General features: G+C 38.6%; 2 protein-coding genes across 2 annotated transcripts in view; both read left to right on the top strand.

Moving 5' to 3' along the window:
• The window catches only part of LOC137259440 (ankyrin-1-like), a 67547-nt gene extending 51402 nt beyond the window's left edge, over window positions 1–16145 (top strand). Inside the window, exons 2-3 of the mRNA XM_067797096.1 lie at window positions 14406–14637; window positions 16080–16145. Of these exons, the coding sequence (XP_067653197.1) occupies window positions 14406–14637; window positions 16080–16145 (298 nt within the window). The remainder of the gene's footprint in view (window positions 1–14405; window positions 14638–16079) is intronic.
• Window positions 16146–16228: 83 nt separating this feature from the next.
• On the top strand, window positions 16229–19096 carry LOC137259438 (serine/threonine-protein phosphatase 6 regulatory ankyrin repeat subunit A-like). The gene has a single exon (XM_067797095.1). It carries the CDS (start codon window positions 16229–16231, stop codon window positions 19094–19096), a length of 2868 nt encoding a protein of 955 aa, XP_067653196.1.
• The last annotated feature ends 519 nt before the right edge of the window (window positions 19097–19615 follow it).

The following is a 19615-nucleotide window of genomic DNA, read 5'->3' as shown; positions in this document are numbered from 1 at the left end:
AAGTCATGTAAATCCTTCAAAATACCATGCTTCCAGGTCGTATCATAAGCTTTTTCGAGATCAAAGAAAATCGATACTACGTGTTGTTTATTGACCATAGCATTTTTCACGAAGGATTCTAAACGGACCAAATGATCAATGGTACTTCGATTTTTTCTGAAACCACATTGAATATTTGTGATCAGGTTATTGGTTTCAAGATACCACGTTAGTCTATTATTAACCATACGTTCCATGGTTTTACAGACACAGCTAGTGAGAGATATCGGTCTATAAATTGATGGATCTGTATGATCCCTGCCAGGTATGGGTATCGGGACTACAATGGCATTACGCCATGAAGGAGGAAATTTTCCAGACGTCCATATTTTATCAAATATGTCTAAACGTGTGACCAGGCATGGCTCAGGTAAGTGTTTCAGTAACTGGTAATGTATATTATCATCACCCGTTGCAGTGTCATGAGCTTGCTCAAGAGCAGTATGTAGCTCATGTAATGAAAACACTTCATTATAATCTTCACTGTTATTTGATTCTAAATTAAGTTTTGTCTTTTTCTGTTGTTTCTGATATCTCTGAAACTGAGGAACATAATTTGCTGATGAAGAATTTTTGGCAAGAGTTTCGCCAATTTTATTTGCAATTTTACATTTATCCGTAATTAAATTTTCACCATCTTTAAGATGGTGAACAGCCGATTTTGTGCATTTGCCTTTTATTCTCTGAATCATGTTCCATACTTTGGACATAGGCTTTCGTGAATTAATTTTGGAAATATAGTTCCTCCAGGATTGCCGTTTGCTTTGCTTGAAGGTACGACGTGCCTTTGCATCTATTATTTTAAATTTATTTAAGTTATGGACAGTTGGGTGTTGACGAAAATATTTCTCTGCCTTTTTCCTTGCTTTCCTAGCATTTTTGCAGTCTGCATTAAACCATGGCTTCCGTACATGTGGAGCTGTAGAGGACCTTGGTATACACTCATCAGCAATTTTATTTAAGGCATCAGAAAACACCTGAATAGGATCAGCAATATCCAAGAAACATTCGGGTCTTAGTCTAGATGTGCATAAGGTTTGAAATAAGGACCAATCTGCTTTGGAAAAATTCCATCGTGTGTGAGATGCAGAATCAGTTGGAGAAGTTCCTGATAGTATCGTAGGAAAGTGATCACTTCCACAAAGGTCATTGTGGACTGACCATTCAAATCCATTAAGTACAGTAGAGTATGCAAGAGACAAATCCAGAGAAGAGTAGGTGCCGGTTGCAGGATGCAGGTAAGTACTCGAACCATCGTTGTATATACACAAATCGTTATTGGAGATAAAATCTTCCAGTGTTTTACCTTTAGTGTTGGTATTTGTATCACCCCAGAGTGGATTATGGCCATTAAGATCACCCATTATAATGCAGGGTTTCGGAAGTTGATCATAAAGAGCTTGAAGATCGGACAAATGAAGTGTGGAAGAAGGCGGAATATACAGTGAGCATATTGTAAAAGCAATATGAAGAGTTAGTCTCACTGCAACGGCTTGAAAGTTAGTTTTTAGTGTTACTGGGCTGTGAATAACATTCTGCTTAACAAGGATCGATGATCCACCGGTGGTTCGATCACCCGGAGGTGAGAAAGAATGATATGCATCAAACTGACGTAAAGTAAAAGTATCTGTCTGTTTGAGGTACGTCTCCTGTAGGCAGACAGCTGATGGTGCAAAGTCTTGGACTAGTAGCTGTAATTCATTAAAATTAGTCCTTAATCGTCAACAATTCCACTGTACAATATTGTTGGAAGACATTATCTTTTAGGTGGGTTGATCAGGGATCTACCCCGAACTTTTTTGAGGGCGACAAACTGTGGGCCCTAGAATGGACGTTTTCGGAGACGTCCATCACTACAAAAATGACTTGGTTTCCAGAAACCTGGAAACCATCCGTAATGTGGGTAATTGCGGAATCCAGTTCGTTTCCATTCCCTGAAACTCACTAACTGAGTTTCCAACTAGATTCCATTTTGGAAATGTGATTTTGGTATTTCTGTAAATGGAAACCAAAATGAAACTAAGTTCAGGGGTTTCATGTTGGTTTCCATACCTGCAATTTGCAACTCTCAGATCTCACTAAGTGGAAATCAACATAAAAGTAGAAAATGTAGTTTCATGTTGGTTTCCATTGCGCTGTTTTGAACTAAGTAACATAAAATGTGTAATTGTTTACCATCCTGACATCCTGACATCCTGACGTCCAGTTGGTATCCATTCAGTAAAACTGGGTGACCTAGTTTCCAAATAGAATCCATAATGTATACTCTAAGCTCCGGTGATGGAAACTGACACGAAGCTATGGTCATGTGTTGGTTTCCATTCCTGACTGAAACTTAGCTTTCACGAGGTATTATAATTCAATCTGAATGTGCCTGGGGAAGGAATAGTAGATTCGTATCATTGCTTAGATGACAAGACAACAAAAGTAAATTGTTGACGCATCATTCTGTGGATATCACAATGTTAAATGTGGCTTCAAACTGATGATACAAGAACAAACTATACACTTTTTTCCTTCACATTCTTGTTTATTCGTAATGTAATGATTAAATGCTAAAGCAAGGCGTACTTTTAAACAAAATAAACGCCAGTCATGGCAAAATTACGTTTCAAAAATAAATTCACGTACGCCAGTTTCAAAGGTATGGAACATGATCCAGAAAATAAAAGGTAAGGGCTCTAAATCTAGTATTCACCATCTTAAAGATGGGAATCAGTTATTGACTCATAAATCAGATATTGCTAATAAACTTGGTGAGACTTTGGCGAAAAATTCTTCCTCGTCAAATTATGTACCTGAATTCCAAAAATATCAAAAACAGCAGGAAAAGAAATATATTAATTTTACTTCGGAGAATGGGGAAGATTACAATGAAACCTTTTCAATACATGAACTTCATACTGCTCTTGACCAAGCTCACGATACTGCTTCTGGAGCTGATGGTATACACTATCAACTTCTGAAGCACTTGCCAGAATCCTGTTTAGAGACACTTTTACAAATGTTTGATGACATTTGGACAACTGCAAAATTTCCTCCTTCGTGGCGAGATGCCATAATTGTACCCATCCCTAAACCTGGACGTGATCATACTGATCCATCGAATTATAGACCAATTTCGCTAACCAGCTGCGTTTGCAAAACCATGGAACGCATGATAAATAATCGACTTGTTTGGTACTTGGAGACTCGTAACCTAATAACAGATATACAATGTGGTTTCCGTAAAAACAGAAGTACCATGATCATCTCGTGCGTTTAGAATCTTTTGTTAAGAATGCCATAATTAATAAACAACATATTGTGTCAATTTTTTTCGATCTAGAAAAAGCATACGATACGACATGGAAACATGGGATTTTAAAAGATTTACACGACTTTGGATTACGAGGCCGCTTGCCTCAATTTATATCCAACTTTTTAAATGACAGGCAATTTCAAGTCCGAGTGGGTTCAACCCTGTCTGACCATTATACTCAGGATCAGGGCGTCCCACAAGGCAGTATTTTGTCTGTCACTCTGTTTAGTATTAAGATCAACAGCCTATCAAAGGTTTTAACTGATTCAATCGATGGATCACTATTTGTGGATGATTTTAATATTTCTTGTCGTTGTAAAAATATGCGCACCATTGAACGGCAATTACAGTTGTGTTTAAATAAAATAAATAAATGGTGCCTTGAAAACGGCTTTAAATTTTCTCAAACAAAAACTAATTGTATACACTTTTGTAGAAAATATAAACCGCATAAGGACCCAGAGCTATCTTTAAATGGCACTCCCATCAAAGTTGTAAAGGAGGCTAAATTCTTGGGTATAATTTTCGATTCTCATTTAACCTTCTTACTACACATTAAATCTCTTAAAGTTAAATGCCTGAAGGCAACCTTCAACAGATCGAGAGCCTTCAGGCATTTAGTATTAAGGGACTTCTTATGAGGCAGAAATGTTAAATGGGAGTCAATGATTAGGCCCAAGAACTTGGTCTCCTTTACAACTTTGATGGGAGTGCCATCTAGAGATAGTTCTGGGTCCGTATGTGGCTTATATTTTCTGCAAAAATGTATACAATTAGTTTTGGATTGAGAGAATTTGAAGCCGTTTTCAAGACACCATTTATTTATTTTCTTTAAACACAACTGCAGTTGCCGTTCAATAGTATGCATATTTTTCCCACGACAAAAAATATTAAAATCATCCACAAATAACGGTCCATCGATTGAATCGTTTAAAACTTTCGATAAACTATTTATCTTGATGCTAAAAAGTGTGACAGACAAAATACTGCCTTGTGGAACACCCTGATCCTGATTGTAATGATCAGACAGGGTAGAACCCACTCGAACTTGAAACTGTCTGTTATTTAAAAAGTTGCCTATAAATTGAGGCAAACGACCTCGCAAGCCGAAGTCATGTAAGTCTCTTAAGATACCATATTTCCTGGTTGTGTCATATGCTTTTTCGAGATCAAAGAGATCACAACATGTTGTTTATTAATTAGTGCATTTTTAACAAATGATTCTAAACGCACTAAGTGATAGACACAGTACTTCTGTTTTTTTCCGGAAACCAGACTGTATATCAGTTATAAGGTTATTTGTTTCCAAGTACCAAACAAGTCGATTATTTATCATGCGTTCCATGGTCTTGCAAACACAGCTAATTAACGAAATCGGCCGATAATTGGATGAATCGGTATGATCACGTCCAGGTTTAGGTGTGGGTACTACAATGGCATCGCGCCATGATGGAGAAAAGTTACCCGATGTCCAAATATCATCAAAAATATTGAGAAGAGTTTCTAGGCAGGATTCTGTAAGTGCTTCAGGAGGTGATAATGTATGTTATCAGCTCCTGTAGCAGTATGATGAGCTTGATCAAGAGCAGTATGGAGTTCATGAATAGAAAAAATTTCATTATAATCTTCCCCGTTATCTGAGATGAAATTAATAATTTTGTTTTCTTCTTGTTTTTGATACAGCTGGAATTTAGGTAAATAATTAGAAGAGGAAGAGTATTTAGCAAGGGTTTCACCCAGTTTATTTGCGATATCTGATTTATCGGTAAGTACTTTATCTCCATGTTTAACATGATGAACACTAGATTTAGCACCTTTACCTTTAATTTTCTGGACCATATTCCATATTTTGGACATGGGTGTCCGAAAATGTATTTTAGATACATAGTTTTGCCAAGATTGGCGTTTGTTCTGTTTAAAAGGTACGCCGTGCTTTAGCATTTAAAATTTTAAATTTATTTAAATTATGCTCCATAGGATGGCGACGGAAATAATGTTCTGCTTTTTTCCTTGCCTTCCTAGCTTGCTTGCATTCATCGTTGAACCATGGTTTTCTTATGTGTGGAACTGCAGCGGACTTTGGTATACACTCGTCAGCTATGGACGTCAGTTCATCAGAAAAGCATTTAATAGCATCAGGAACGTCAATAAAACGTTCAGGTTTAAGTTTGTCAGCACACAATGTTTCATGCAAAGCCCAGTTTACCTTTTTAAAACTTTGCCTTGATGATGGAGGAACATCGGATGGAGTTACAGCTTTGAATACAGTAGGAAAATGGTCACGTCCACAGAGGGCATCGTGGACTCACCATTCAAATTCATTTAGTAGTTCTGAATTTGTCAATGACAAGTCACAGCAGAATAAGTCCTTGTACCAGGATGTGAATATGTGTTGGAACCATCATTATAAATACATAAATCATTGTCAGATCAAAAGTCCTCCAACAATTTACCTTTAGTGTTTGTAGTTACACTACCCCAGAGTGGGTTGTGCCCATTTAAATCTCCCATTATAATACAGGGCTTCGGGACTTGGTCATATAGAGCTTGAAGATCAGTTTTGGCAAACGTCGAAGACGGCGAAATATAAAGAGTGCATAGCGTAAATGCTACATGTAAAATAATTCTGACTGCAACAGCCCGCATATTAGTATTAAGTGAAACAGGGCTTTAAATAACGTTTTGTCTGACTAGAATGGATGATCCGCCCGTGGCCCTATCACACCGAGGTGAAAAACAATGATATGCATTAAACTGACGAAGGTCAAATGTATCTGTTTGCTTTAAATATGTCTCTTGGAGACATAACGCTGAAGGTGTAAAATCGTGGACTAATAGCTGTAATTCATGTAATTTAGTCCTCAATCCTCTGCAGTTCCACTGTACAATATTATTGGAATAAACTATCTTTTGGGGGAATTTATTGGGGATCTACCCCGCACTCTTTTGGAGGGCAACAAGCTTTGTGCCCTAGAATGGACGTTTTCAGAAAAGTCCATGTCTTCAAGAGACCCATATTTATTGAACAGTTGAATTTTGTTCTGTGACCCTTTAGGAGGTCTGCCACTTTGTTGTTTTGAAGCATCAGGGTTTGACTTCGGTTTACTTTTCACCGTTTGTTGACTATGAGCTGTCGATTGAGACTTCGAGTGTGACTGAGGTGAATATTTGTGATCAGAGGAAGACTTTCAGTTACTAGGTAGTGATTCCTCAGTCTGTAATGATACAGCAGAGTACAAAAGCTGTGGAGAATCGCAACTTACCCAAGTCAAGGTAGTTTGGCAGGCTGTGGTTGATGTTGTTTTGGAGTGAGATCTCGATGATGTTTTTGCTACTCTAGCATAACTGTCTGGAAGATCAGATCTCTTTACCAGTTTTTGGGTCTCGGAAAAAGAGATATTTTGAGTAAATTTGATTTATTGATCTCCATTTGCTCTTTCCAAATAGGACATTGGTTAGAAAATGAGGAATGGTCGCCTGAGCAATTGGTGCATTATTATAATCACTGTCACAATCTTCTGTTGTGCGTGTTTTCTCACCACAGTGAGCACACACAACAGACAATGTGCAAGTATTTACACCGTGTCCACATTTCTGGCATTTAAAACAGCTGAGCGGGTTGGGGATGTAGGTATCAACTTGTATGTTGCAGTAGCCTGCCTTCACTGATTTCGGAGCGTTTGGACATGAGAAAGTGAACAGATACGTATTTGTTTTGATGGTTTCGTTGTTTCTGCGAGTTGAAAAGCGCTTGACATATAGTACACCTTGATCCTTCATTTCAGATCCTATATCAATTTCCGACATGTCATCAACCAATCGATCTCAATCTCTCACGATACCTTTACTTGTATTCAAGGTTTTGTGTGCAGAAACTGTGACGGGAATGCCCACGAAAGATTTAATCATCAGATTTGTTGCTTGCTGCTTTTTCCCGCATTCGACTAGTAGGACACCCGAACGTGAGCGTCTGATGTTCTTCACATCACCAGCAATGCCTTGAATACCTTTGGATACTGCAAAGGGGTTCAACTTTTAAGGTGTCTTGTCAGGAGTCTCGACAACAAGGAAACGTGGCCAATACAATAATCGATGTAGACGGTCTATGGACAGTATCAACAAGATCAATATCAAGTGGACGTTTTTGGGTTTTTTGTTGGAGTTTCATAAGCCATGGTTAGTGTAATATGGTTCATCATCCGAGCTCACCAAACACCACTGAGTATCACAAGGACAATGCTAAAGCAACCGGGCCTCCAGCTTGCAGCACCAAGGATACCCTGATGATATACTCCAGCAGAAGAACTGCAGAGGACTGAGGACTAATTTACATGAATTACAGCTATTGGTCCAAGATTTTACACCTTCAGCGATATGTCTCCAAGAGACATATTTAAAACAAACAGATACATTTGACCTTCGTCAATTTAATACATATCATTCTTTTTCACCTCCGGGTGATAGGGCCACTGGAGGATCATCCATTCTAGTCAGACAAAACGTTATTCAAAGCCCTGTTCCACTTATTACTAATATGCAGGCTGTTGCAGTGAGAATTACTTTACATGTAGCGTTTACGCTATGCTCTCTTTATATTTCTCCGTCTTCGACATTCACTAAAACTGATCTTCAAGCTCTATATGACCAACTCCCGAAGCCCTGTATTATAATGGGAGATTTAAATGGACACAACCCACTCTGGGGTAGTGTAACTACAAACACTAAAGGTAAATTGTTGGAGGAATTTTGTTCTGACAATGATTTATGTATTTATAATGATGGTTCCAACACATATTTACACCCTGGGACAGGGACCTATTCTGCTCTTGACTTGTCATTGACAAATTCAGAACTACTAAATGAATTTGAATGGTCAGTCCACGATGACCTCTGTGGAAGTGACCATTTTCCTACTGTATTAAAATCTGTAACTCCATCCGATGTTCCTCCATCATCAAGACGAAATTTTAAAAAGGGTAACTGGGCTTTATATGAAACACTGTGTGCTGAAAAACTTAAACCTGAACGTTTTATTTACGTTCCTGATGCTATTAAATGCTTTTCTGAAGAACTTAACTCCATTGCTGATGAGTGTATACCAAAGTGCTCTGCAGTTCCACACATAAGAAAACCATGGTTCAACGATGAGTGCAAACAAGCTAGGAAGGCAAGGAAAAAAGCAGAACATTATTTCCGTCGCAATCCTATGGTGCATAATTTCAATAAATTTAAGATTTTAAATGCTAAAGCACGGCGTACTTTTAAACAGAACAAACGCCAATCTTGGCAACATTATGTATCCAAAATAAATTCTCGGACACCCATGTCCAAGGTATGGAACATGGTCCAGAAAATCAAAGGTACAGGTACTAAATCTACTGTCCATCATCTTAAACATGGAGATCAATTGCTTACTGATAAATCAGATATTGCTAATACACTAGGCGAAACTCTTGCTTAACACTCTTCCTCTTCCTCACTCTTCCTCAGCAATATCAAAAACAACAAGAAAAGAAAACTATTAATTTCAATTCTGATAATGGGGAAGATTATAATGAAACTTTTTCGATTCATGAACTCCATACTGCTCTTGATCAAGCTCATGACACTGCTACTGGAGCTTATATCATACATTATCAACTCCTGAAGCACTTACCAGAATCCTGCCTAGAAACTCTTCTCAATATTTTTCATGATATTTGGACATCGGGTAACTTTCCTCCCTCATGGCGTGACGCCATAGTAGTACCAGTACCTAAACCTGGACGTGATCATACGGATCCGTCCAATTATCGACCTATTTCACTAACTAGCTGTGTTTGCAAGACCATGGAACGCATGATAAATAATCGGCTTGTTTGGTACTTGGAAACCAATAACCTTATTGCAGATATACAATGTGGTTTCCGTAAAAACAGAAGTACTGTCGATCACTTAGTGCGACTGGAATCATTTGTTAAAAACGCACTAATTAATAAACAACATGCTGTGTCTATCTTTTTTGATCTTGAAAAAGCATATGACACAACCTGGAAACATGGTATTTTGAGGGATTTACATGACTTTGGTTTGCGATGTCGTTTGCCTCAATTTATTGCCAACTTTTTAAATGACAGACAATTCCAGGTCCGTGTCGGTTCTACCCTGTCTGATCATTACAATCAGGATCAGGGTGTTCCACAAGGCAGTATTTTATCTGTCACTCTTTTTAGCATCAAGATCAACAGTTCATCAAAAGTGTTAAACGATTCAATTGATGGATCACTTTTCGTGGATGATTTTAATATTTCTTGCCGAGGTAAAAATATGCATACTATTGAACGGCAACTGCAGTTGTGTTTAAACAAAATAAATAAATGGTGTCTGGAAAACGGCTTCAAATTTTCGAAGTCCAAAATTAATTGTATACATTTTTGCAGAACATATAAGCCACATAAGGACCCAGAACTATCTCTAGATGGCACTCCCATCAAAATTGTAAAGGAGGCCAAGTTCTTGGGATTAATTTTTGACTCACATTTAACGTTTCTACCACATATCAAATCCCTCAAAACTAAATGCCTGAAGGCACTTCACTTGTTGAAAGTCGTTTCAAATTCTAAATGGGGAGGGGACCAAGCTACCCTCCTGCAACTTTATCGATCACTGATCCGGTCAAAACTTGATTATGGCTCCATTGTATATGGTGGAGCCTGTAAAAGCAACCTTAAACTTTTAATTTCTGTTCACCATCAAGGTATAAGACTTTGTCTTGGATCATTCCGAACTTCTCCTGTTGACAGTCTATACCTTGAAGAAGACGAACCTTCTCTTGGCCACCGTCGTATTAAATTATCTTTACAGTATCTCACTAAACTGTATTCAAATAAGTCCAATCCTGCATATAACTGTGTCTTCAATCCCCCGTATGGGGATTTGTACAATAAGATGTCTTCTCTTGTTCCGACTCTTGGACTGAGAGTTAAACCTTTTCTTTCTGCTGCTGGCATTGAGCTGGATAATATAGCTCCTTCTCGCTTGTTTTCTTCTCCTCCTTGGCAACTGGTTAAACCACAAGTTGACCTTACATTAAGTAAATATAAAAAATCAGAAACTAATGACTTACAATACAAACAGGAATACAATCAATTAAAAAGTAAGTATAGTACATATAAATCCTTATTTACAGATGGGTCCAAGGATGGTGGCGCAGTTGCTTGTGCTACTGTCATTGGATCCAGAACAATATCTTCTAGATTACCAAATAGCAGTTCCATTTTTACAGCAGAAGCACATGCCATATTAACAGCTCTAAACTATATTAAAAAACACTTTAAATATAAACAATATATCATTTATTCAGACTCTCTTTCATGCCTCCAGGCTATTAAAAATGTATCTTCTCAGCATCCACTTTTAGCTGACATTGTTGAATTGTATAATGAACTTGCTACTGGCCAATATGACATCGTCTTCTGTTGGTTACCCAGCCATGTTGGAATCTCTGGTAACACAATGGCCGATCGTGCTGCCAAGGTAGCACTCAACAAATCTGTGACACCACTTCTCATACCCTATTCAGATTATTCAGATCATATATCCGTGATCTAATGCAAAAGAAGTGGGACACTCAAGTAGGTATCAATAAATTACATGAAATAAAGCCCTATATCGGTTATACCCACTTGGGTTGTCAGTCCAGATTTGAAGAGGTTGTTATACGACGATGTCGCATTGGTCATACGCGATATACTCACGAACACTTGTTAAAAGGTGAGGATCCTCCGTTTTGTATCCCTTGTGATGAGAGAATCACTGTCAAGCATATCCTGCTCGATTGTGTTGATTTTGCCATCACAAGGGATAAATATTTCAATGAGAAAACTGTAAAGGATCTTTTTTATAACGTTAATCATCATTTAATAATTGAATTTTTAAAGGAAATAGAATTGCTACATAAATTCTGAATATGTTTTGTACATAGATAATATATCTTTTACGCATGGTATTGTAAATTAGCAACTGCAATCGTTAGTGGCTGTGCCCTCGAGGGAGGTTGAAGTAGCGTAAAATTATTGTCCCAAAAACTTTCAAAGTCGATTTTGCTCAACCATACTTTTTAGTCGTAGTGTGTTTGTTGTTTTAAATTCTGGCTAAATCGTCCTATCATCGCCAGTGTCTGAAGCGCTGGTGTAAATCCAGCCAGGGTCCATGCAGGTAGGAAAGGTACTGTAAGTCCCCATGGACCCTGGCATGGTGATCTACCTTCAGCTGCTGGTGATGTGTATAGCCCGTGTTTTATCTTGTCTTGTCCAAATAGTTCTATCAGTTTTACCGTTCCACACTAGTTTTATCCGTAGCTGTGATATTCTAGTTGTTTTACTGTCCTTTAACGACAGTTTTTTTTTTATAGTATGCACATTTCCCATTTCAATTCTCAATCTGTTCTCGTCACGATATGGCTGAAATATTGCCGATGTGACGTTAAATATTAATAGAAAACGTTACGCTATACTTTTCCCCGTTATCAGAATTGACATTAATAGTTTTCTTTTCTTGTTGTTTTTGATATTGCTGAAATTTAGGTATATAATTAGAAGAGGGAGAATGTTTAGCGTGAGTTTCGCGAAGTTTCTTCGCAATATCTGATTTATCAGTAAGTAATTGATCTCTATGCTTAAGATGATGGACAGTAGATTTAGTACCTTTACCTTTAATTTTCTGGACCATGTTCCATACCTTGAACATGGTGTCCAAGTCCAAGAATTTATTTTGGAAACATAATTTTGCCAAGATTGGCGTCTGTTCTGCTTAAAAGAACGCCACGTTTTATCATTTAAAATTTTAAATTTATTTAAATTGTGCACCATAGGATGTCAACGGAATTAAGGTCCTGCTTTTTGTCTTGCCTTCCTAGCTTGTTTGCGTTCATCACTGATCCATGGTTTACGAATATGTGGAACTGCAGAGGACTTTGGTATACACTCATCAGCTATGGAATTCAGTTCATCAGAAAAACATTTAATAGCATCAGGAACGTCAATAGAACGTTCAGGTTTAAGATTTTCACCACACAGTGTTTCATATAAAGCCCAGTTAGCCTTTTTAAAATTCCACCTTGATGATAGAGGAACATCAGATGGAGTTACAGGTTTTAATATAGTAGGAAAATGCTCACTTCCATAGAGGTCATCGTGGACTGTCCATTCGAATTCATTTAGTTGTTCTGAATTTGTCAGTGGCAAGTCGAAAGCAGAATAAGTCCCTGTACCAGGATGTAAATATGTGTTGGAACCATCATTATAAATACATAACTCATTTCAGAACAAAAGTCCTCCAACAATTTACCTTTAGTGTTTGTAGTTACACTACACCAGAGAGCGTAGCGTAAACACTACATGTAAAGTAATTCTCACTGCAACAGCCTGCAGATTAGTATTCAGTGAAACAGGGCTTTGAAGAACGTCTTGTCTGACTAGAATGGATGATCGGCCAGTGGCCCAATCACCCGGGGGTGCAAGCTAATGATATGCATTAAACTGATGAAGTGTCAAATGCATCTGTTTGTTTTAAATATGTCTCTTGGAGACATATCTCCGAAGGTGTACAATCTTGGACTAATGGTTGTAATTCATGTAAATTAGTCCTCAATCCTCTGTAGTTCCACTGTACAATATTATTGGAATAAACTATCTTTTGGGGGAATTTATTGGGAATCTACCCCGCACTCTTTTGGAGGGCGACAAGCTATGTGCCCTAGAATGGGTGAGTGAGTGAGTGAGTTCATGTTTAACGTCACATCGGCAATATCTCAGCCATATCGTGACGAGAACATTTAAATTAAATATATGCATATGGAAAAATCTGTCAACGGAGGACAGTAAAACAACTAGCATATCACAATTTTAAGTAAAACTAGTATGGAAAGTTAAAACTAATAGCCCTATTTAGACAATACATAATAAAAACAGACTATAGATCGCCAACAAGTGAAGGTAGATCACCACACTAGAATGGACGTTTTCAGAAATGTCCATGTCTTCAAGAGACCCGTATTTATTGAACAATTGCATTTTGTTCTGTGACCCTTTAGGAGCTCTGCCACTTTTCACCGTTTGTTGACTGTCAGCTGTCGATTGACACTTTGACTGTGGCTGAGATGATGATTTGTGATCAGAAGAAGACTAGAAAGTGATTCCTCACTCTGTGATGATATAGCAGGACACAAAAGCTGTGGAGAATCGCAATTTACCAAATTAGTTTGGCAGCCTGTGGTTGATGTTGTTTAAGAGTTAGACCCCGATGATGTTTTTGCCACTGTAGCATAACTTTCTGAAAGTTCAGATCTCTTCACCAGTTTTTTGGTCTCGGAAAAAGAAATATTTTGAGTAAATTTTATTTTATTTATCTCCATTTGCTCTTTCCAAAATTGGAGACTGTTTCGAAAATGAAGAATGGTCGCCTGAGCAATTGGTGCATTTTTTATAATCACTGTCACAATCTTCTTTTGTATGTGTCTTCTCACCACAGTGAGCACACACAAGAGACAATGTGCAGGTATTTACACCGTGTCCATATTTCTGGCATTTAAAACACCTTAGAGGGTTGGGGATGTAGGTATCAACTGGAATGTTACAGTACCTGCCTTCACTGATTTGGGAGCATTAGGACATGAAACAGTAAACAGATACGAGTTCGTTTAGATGGTTTCACTGTTTCTCCGAGTTGAAAAGTGCTTGACACAGACTACACCTTGATCCTTCTTTTCAGATCTGATGTCAAGTTCCGACATATCATCAAGCAATCGGTCTCGATCTCGAATGATACCTTTGCTTGAGTTCAAGGTTTTGTTGTGCAGAGACCATGACCAGAATACCAACTAAGATTTGATTTTGAAAGACCTAAAAAGTTTGTGCAATGACATATATATATATATATATATATACTCCATGCACAGGGCTTGGCATGACCAGCCGATTGGTCGAACCGGGCCCATTCGACCACCCGTCTAGGCGAAGTTAGGGCCAAAGTGGTGTATTGAGCAAGAGGAACACGATTGCAGGCCCTTATTGCCCTCAACCACCAGGATCCCTTCCTTCACCGACACAGGGCTGCAACCCACGGCAAACGGGTTGGTGGACCAAATATCCCCCCGAGTTCACTACGGGGGTGATGGCGAGCTCTTGGCATTACCCAGCACCCACCACGAGGTGGTGGCTCGGTTTCCGGTGGTTAATGGAGTTGATGGAGCACCTCTGAAGATTAAACCTTTTGTTGTGTCCAAGGCTGATGAAGGGGTTCGTGGAGATGTCAAGAATGTAACGCGTCTCAGAAATGGATCTCTACTTGTAGAATGTTCACTACATCAACAGTCAATTAATCTCCACAAAGCAGATCATTTTGCATTACTGAAATACTGTCTCTGTTCACAAATATCTAACTTCGTGTAAAGGTGTCATCCGTGATCGCACGTTTATACTTCCCAAAGTACCATCATCAATTAAGGCTAGTTATTTCAACATCGGAGTGGATGTGTATACTGTCAAAGGTTTGGGCATGGAGCCAGGTCGTGTACTAAGTCCCCAACTTGCTCCCGTTGCAGTAAAGATCATGAAGGCACTACCTGTACAGATGCCATTAGGTCTGCTAACTGCCACGGCGAGTACTTCTCCTCATCAAAATTCTGTCCTGTCTATCAGAAAAAATCACGAATACAGAAACTCATGTATACCAATAATATTGTTTTACACAGGAAGAGAACGCCCTAAACATAAACAATGAATAATCTATTCTAGACATCAATAAATTACATGCTATAAAACCCTATATTGGCTAAACCTACTTGGGTTGTCAGACAAGATTTGAAGAGATCATCATGCGACGATGTCGCATTTGCCACTGAAGATATACACATAAATATTTGCTTAAAGGAGAGGATTCTCCGTTTTGCATCCCTTGAGATGAAAGAATCACAGTCAAGCATATCCTGCCTGACTGTGTTGAATATTCCATCACAAGGGATCAATATTCACGAACGATGAAGGATCTTTTTAGCAATATTAGTCCTCTTTTAATTCTTGTATTTTTTAAGGAATTACATTTGTTAACTCAACTGTAAATAGATAAATATTTTAAAATCGGAATATTTCATTAGTAACTCAATTCGTTAGTGGCTGTACCCTCAAAGAAGGCGGAAGTACCGTAAAATAATTGTTCTCCTGACAGGGTACATAAGTCCCAAAACATTTGATGTAAATATAAGTTTTACATTAGTTGAGGGGATGAGGTAAATCCAGTTAGGGTCCATGCGGGAAGTAAATGTTCTGTAAGTCCCAATGGTTCTTAGTATGGTGATCTACCTTCCGTTCTGGCAACGTATAGCTCATTTTTATATTGCATTGTCCTTTATACATCCACTGATTTAGGTCTAATCACTAGTTTTACATTACATTACTCAGTGATATTCTAGTTAGTTTTCTGTCCTTCGTTGACAGTTTTTACAATATAGGTGCTATTAATTCATTTGTATTTTTATAATGAATCGTTCTCGTCACGATATGGTTGCAATATTCCCGATATGACGTTGAATATTAACTTACTCACTCACTCACTCAAATAACTATTGAATCCCTGTATAACTCTGTTTCAGCTCAGCAAACTCTATAGATGTACAGCACTTTTGGGTGCGTGGAGGGTAATGGGTTAAATTAACATGGGTCTAAAAATGAAAACTGTGTCATGTTTTCATCGTTACTTTCAGATGAACATCATCAAACACATAACCGGGCCTACGTTAACACTACACTTATTGATGCCTGCAGAATAGGAGACTTGCATCAAGTTAAATACTTGTTGTCTCATGATCCTGCCAACGTCAACTCGAGAGGACAAGCTGGCAGGACGCCAGCGATGATAGCGGCAGTAGCAGGACACAGGGCATTGCTGGAATTACTTGTGGAGAAAGGGGCAAATTTGACCCTATTAGACGATGAGGATAACAATATCTTACACGTCGCCTGTATGGAGGGAAATCTGGGGATAGTGAAGTACATCCACTCGCAGAAAATCATAGACATTGAAAGTAGGGGAAGAACCGGGACAACACCTTTGATGTCAGCAGCGATGTTTGGGAAGAAGGACGTGTTTTCTTTCCTTATGAAAATAGGAGCTGATATATCAAAAGAGGATGATGATGGTGAAAATATCCTTCATGTATCCTGTCAGGGAGGAAATGTAGATATAGTGAAATATGTCCTAAAGCATAATGTTCTGTATATAAACAGTACAGATGACAAGGGCACTGCACCATTGTTGTTGGCAGCTGGTTATGGGAACAAACTTGTGTTTCACTTTCTGATAGAGAGAGGAGCTGACACCTTCACAAAGGATAGTACAAACAGAAATGTTCTTCATTGGGCCTGTCGAGGAGGAAGTGTGAAGATTGTGAACTATATCATCACACAAAACATTGTTGACATTAATGGCAGCGATGAAAATAACATGACACCATTGTTGTTAGCCGCATATCATGGGAAAATAGATGTGTTTCGGTTATTGATAGAAAAAGGTGCTAATACTTTAGCAGTGAATCAGAAAAGTAGAAACAGTCTCCATCTTTCCTGCATTGGAGGACATGTGGAAACAGTGAAGTATGTTCTGAACCAAACCAGTGTGGACTTAAATAGTAAAGATTGTGAAAAAATGACTCCAGTTCTACTTGCAGCATATCATGGGAAAAGAGAACTATTTGATGTTCTTGTCAAAAACGGAGCTGATCTGTCAGTAATTGACGAGGATGGTGACAACATCCTTCATTGGGCTTGTCGAGGAGGAAATGTTAATATAGTGACTTATATCCTGATGCGAAACATTGTGGATATAAATTGCAAAGGGGATGAAGAAATGACACCAGTACTGATTGCGGCAGATCATGGAAAAAAAGAAGCATTTGATATTCTCGTGAAAAGAGGAGGTGATCTGTCAGTAATTGACGAGGATGGAGACAATATCCTTCATTTGGCTTGTCGAGGAGGACATGTTAAGATAGTCAATTATATCCTGATGCAAAACATTGTGGATATAAATGCAAAAAACAGTGGTGGAGAGACACCAGTGATGCTTGCAGCAAATAGTGGGGAAAGAGAAGTATTTGACATTCTGGTGAGGAAAGGAGCTGATCTGTCAGTAATTGACAATAATGATGACAATATCCTTCATTCGGCTTGTGGAGGAGGAAATCCTAAGATAGTGACTTATATCCTGATGCAAAACATTGTGGATATAAATTGTAAAGGGGATGAAGAAATGACACCAGTACTGATTGCGGCATATTATGCAAAACACGAAGCATTTGATATTCTCGTGAAAAAAGAAGCTGATCTGTCAGTAACTGACGGAGATGGAGACAATATCCTTCATTTGGCTTGTCGAGGAGGACATGTTAAGATAGTCAATTATATCCTGATGCAAAACATTGTGGATATAAATGCAAAAAACAGTGGTGGAGAGACACCAGTGATGCTTGCAGCATGGTGTGCGAAAGGAGAAGTATTTGATGGTCTGGTGAGGAAAGGAGCTGATCTGTCAGTAATTGACGAGGATGGTGACAACATCCTTCATTGGGCTTGTCGAGGAGGAAATGTTAAGATAGTGAATTATATCCTGATGCGAAACAGTGTGAATATAAATAGAAAAGGCCGTGGTGGATTGACACCAGTGATGCTGGCAGCATGGCGTGCGAAAAGAAAAGTATTTGATAGTCTGGTGAAAAAAAGTGCTGACCTGTCAGGATTTGGAAATTGTGGTAAGAACATCCTTCATTTGGCCTGTGAGGGAACAAATGTGGAGATAGTCAAGCGTATCCTCAGGTTACACATTGTGGATATAAACTGTAGATTTAATGAGATGACACCACTACTGTTAGCAGTAAAATATCAGCCACGCAATGTGTTTCAGTTGCTACTGGAAAGCGGAGCAGATCCTTCTTTAGTAAATAGAGATGGTGACAACGCCCTTCATTTGGCCTGTATGAGAGGGGATGAGGAGATAGTGAAGCAGGTCCTGAAGCTACACTCTCTGAACATAAACTGTAGAGGATCGAAAGGGAGGACACCACTGCTGTTAGCAGCAGAATACGATTCATACAATGTGTTTGAATTGTTAATGGAGAGTGGAGCTGATCCTTCAGCAGTTAATAGAAATGGTGACAATATCCTTCATGTGGCCTGTAAGGGAGACCGTGAGGAGATAGTGAAGCATGTCCTCAAGTTACACACTCTGGACATAAACTGTAGAGGAGATAAAGGGAAAACACCACTGCTGGTATCAGTAGAGTACAGTACATATGGCGTGTTTAAATTGCTACTAGAGGGTGGAGCGAATCTTTCAGCAGTAGATAATGATGGTAACAGCATCCTTCATTTCGCCTCTATGGGAGAAAATCAGGAAATAGTGAAGCATATCCTCAAGCTACACGTTGTCGATATAAACTGTAGAGGGTCGAAAGGGATGACACCCCTGCTTTTAGCAGCAAGGCAAAGTACATTCGGTGTGTTTGAATTGCTACTAGACAGTGGAGCAGATCCTTCAGTAGTAAATAGTGATGGTGACAATGTCCTTCATTTGGCCTGTGTACAAGGAGATGAAGACATTGTGAAATATGTACTGTCACGGTGTATGGTAGATTTAACTACAAGGAATAATCAGGGCTTTGATGCAACGGAGATAGCGAGGGAACGTGATTTCTTATCAATAACAAAGTTACTGTTACAATACTGAATATAGGCCATGTCGTGCATATGACGACTATATAGTAATGGATACATTAACCTATACCAAGACCTGTTAACAAGGATATACAGAACATTACAGATGTAGATTTAAATTGATCCAGTAAAAAAACAAAACAAATGATAGTTATTATAATAGACGCAGAACAACATGTTTGTGACATTTCCTGCCGTGATGCACAAACGTGTCCTTCGGATAACAGGCAACATCAACACATTCTTTGAAAAGATGATAACATCAAAGAGACTTCGTATCGCATTCGCTAGGGTCCATGTAGGTAGCAAAAGTTATGTAAGTCCCCGTGGTCGTTAGTGTGGTGATCTACCTTCAGTTGTTGGCAATCTATAGCCCATTTTCATATTGTATTGTCCTCTATAGTTGAACTGTTTTAGATCTGAACACTAGTTTTACATTTTATGTGATATTCTAGTTGGTTTTACTGTCCTTCGTTGACAGGCTGATGGAAAGTGGACTGAAACTTAAGTTTCCACTTAGAATCCAGTGAGT

This window comes from Haliotis asinina, chromosome 13 (genome assembly GCF_037392515.1).
Source record: "Haliotis asinina isolate JCU_RB_2024 chromosome 13, JCU_Hal_asi_v2, whole genome shotgun sequence".
NCBI classification, from domain to species: domain Eukaryota; kingdom Metazoa; phylum Mollusca; class Gastropoda; order Lepetellida; family Haliotidae; genus Haliotis; species Haliotis asinina.
Note: the sequence above shows the minus strand (reverse complement) of the source record. Positions and strands in the feature narration are given on the sequence as shown.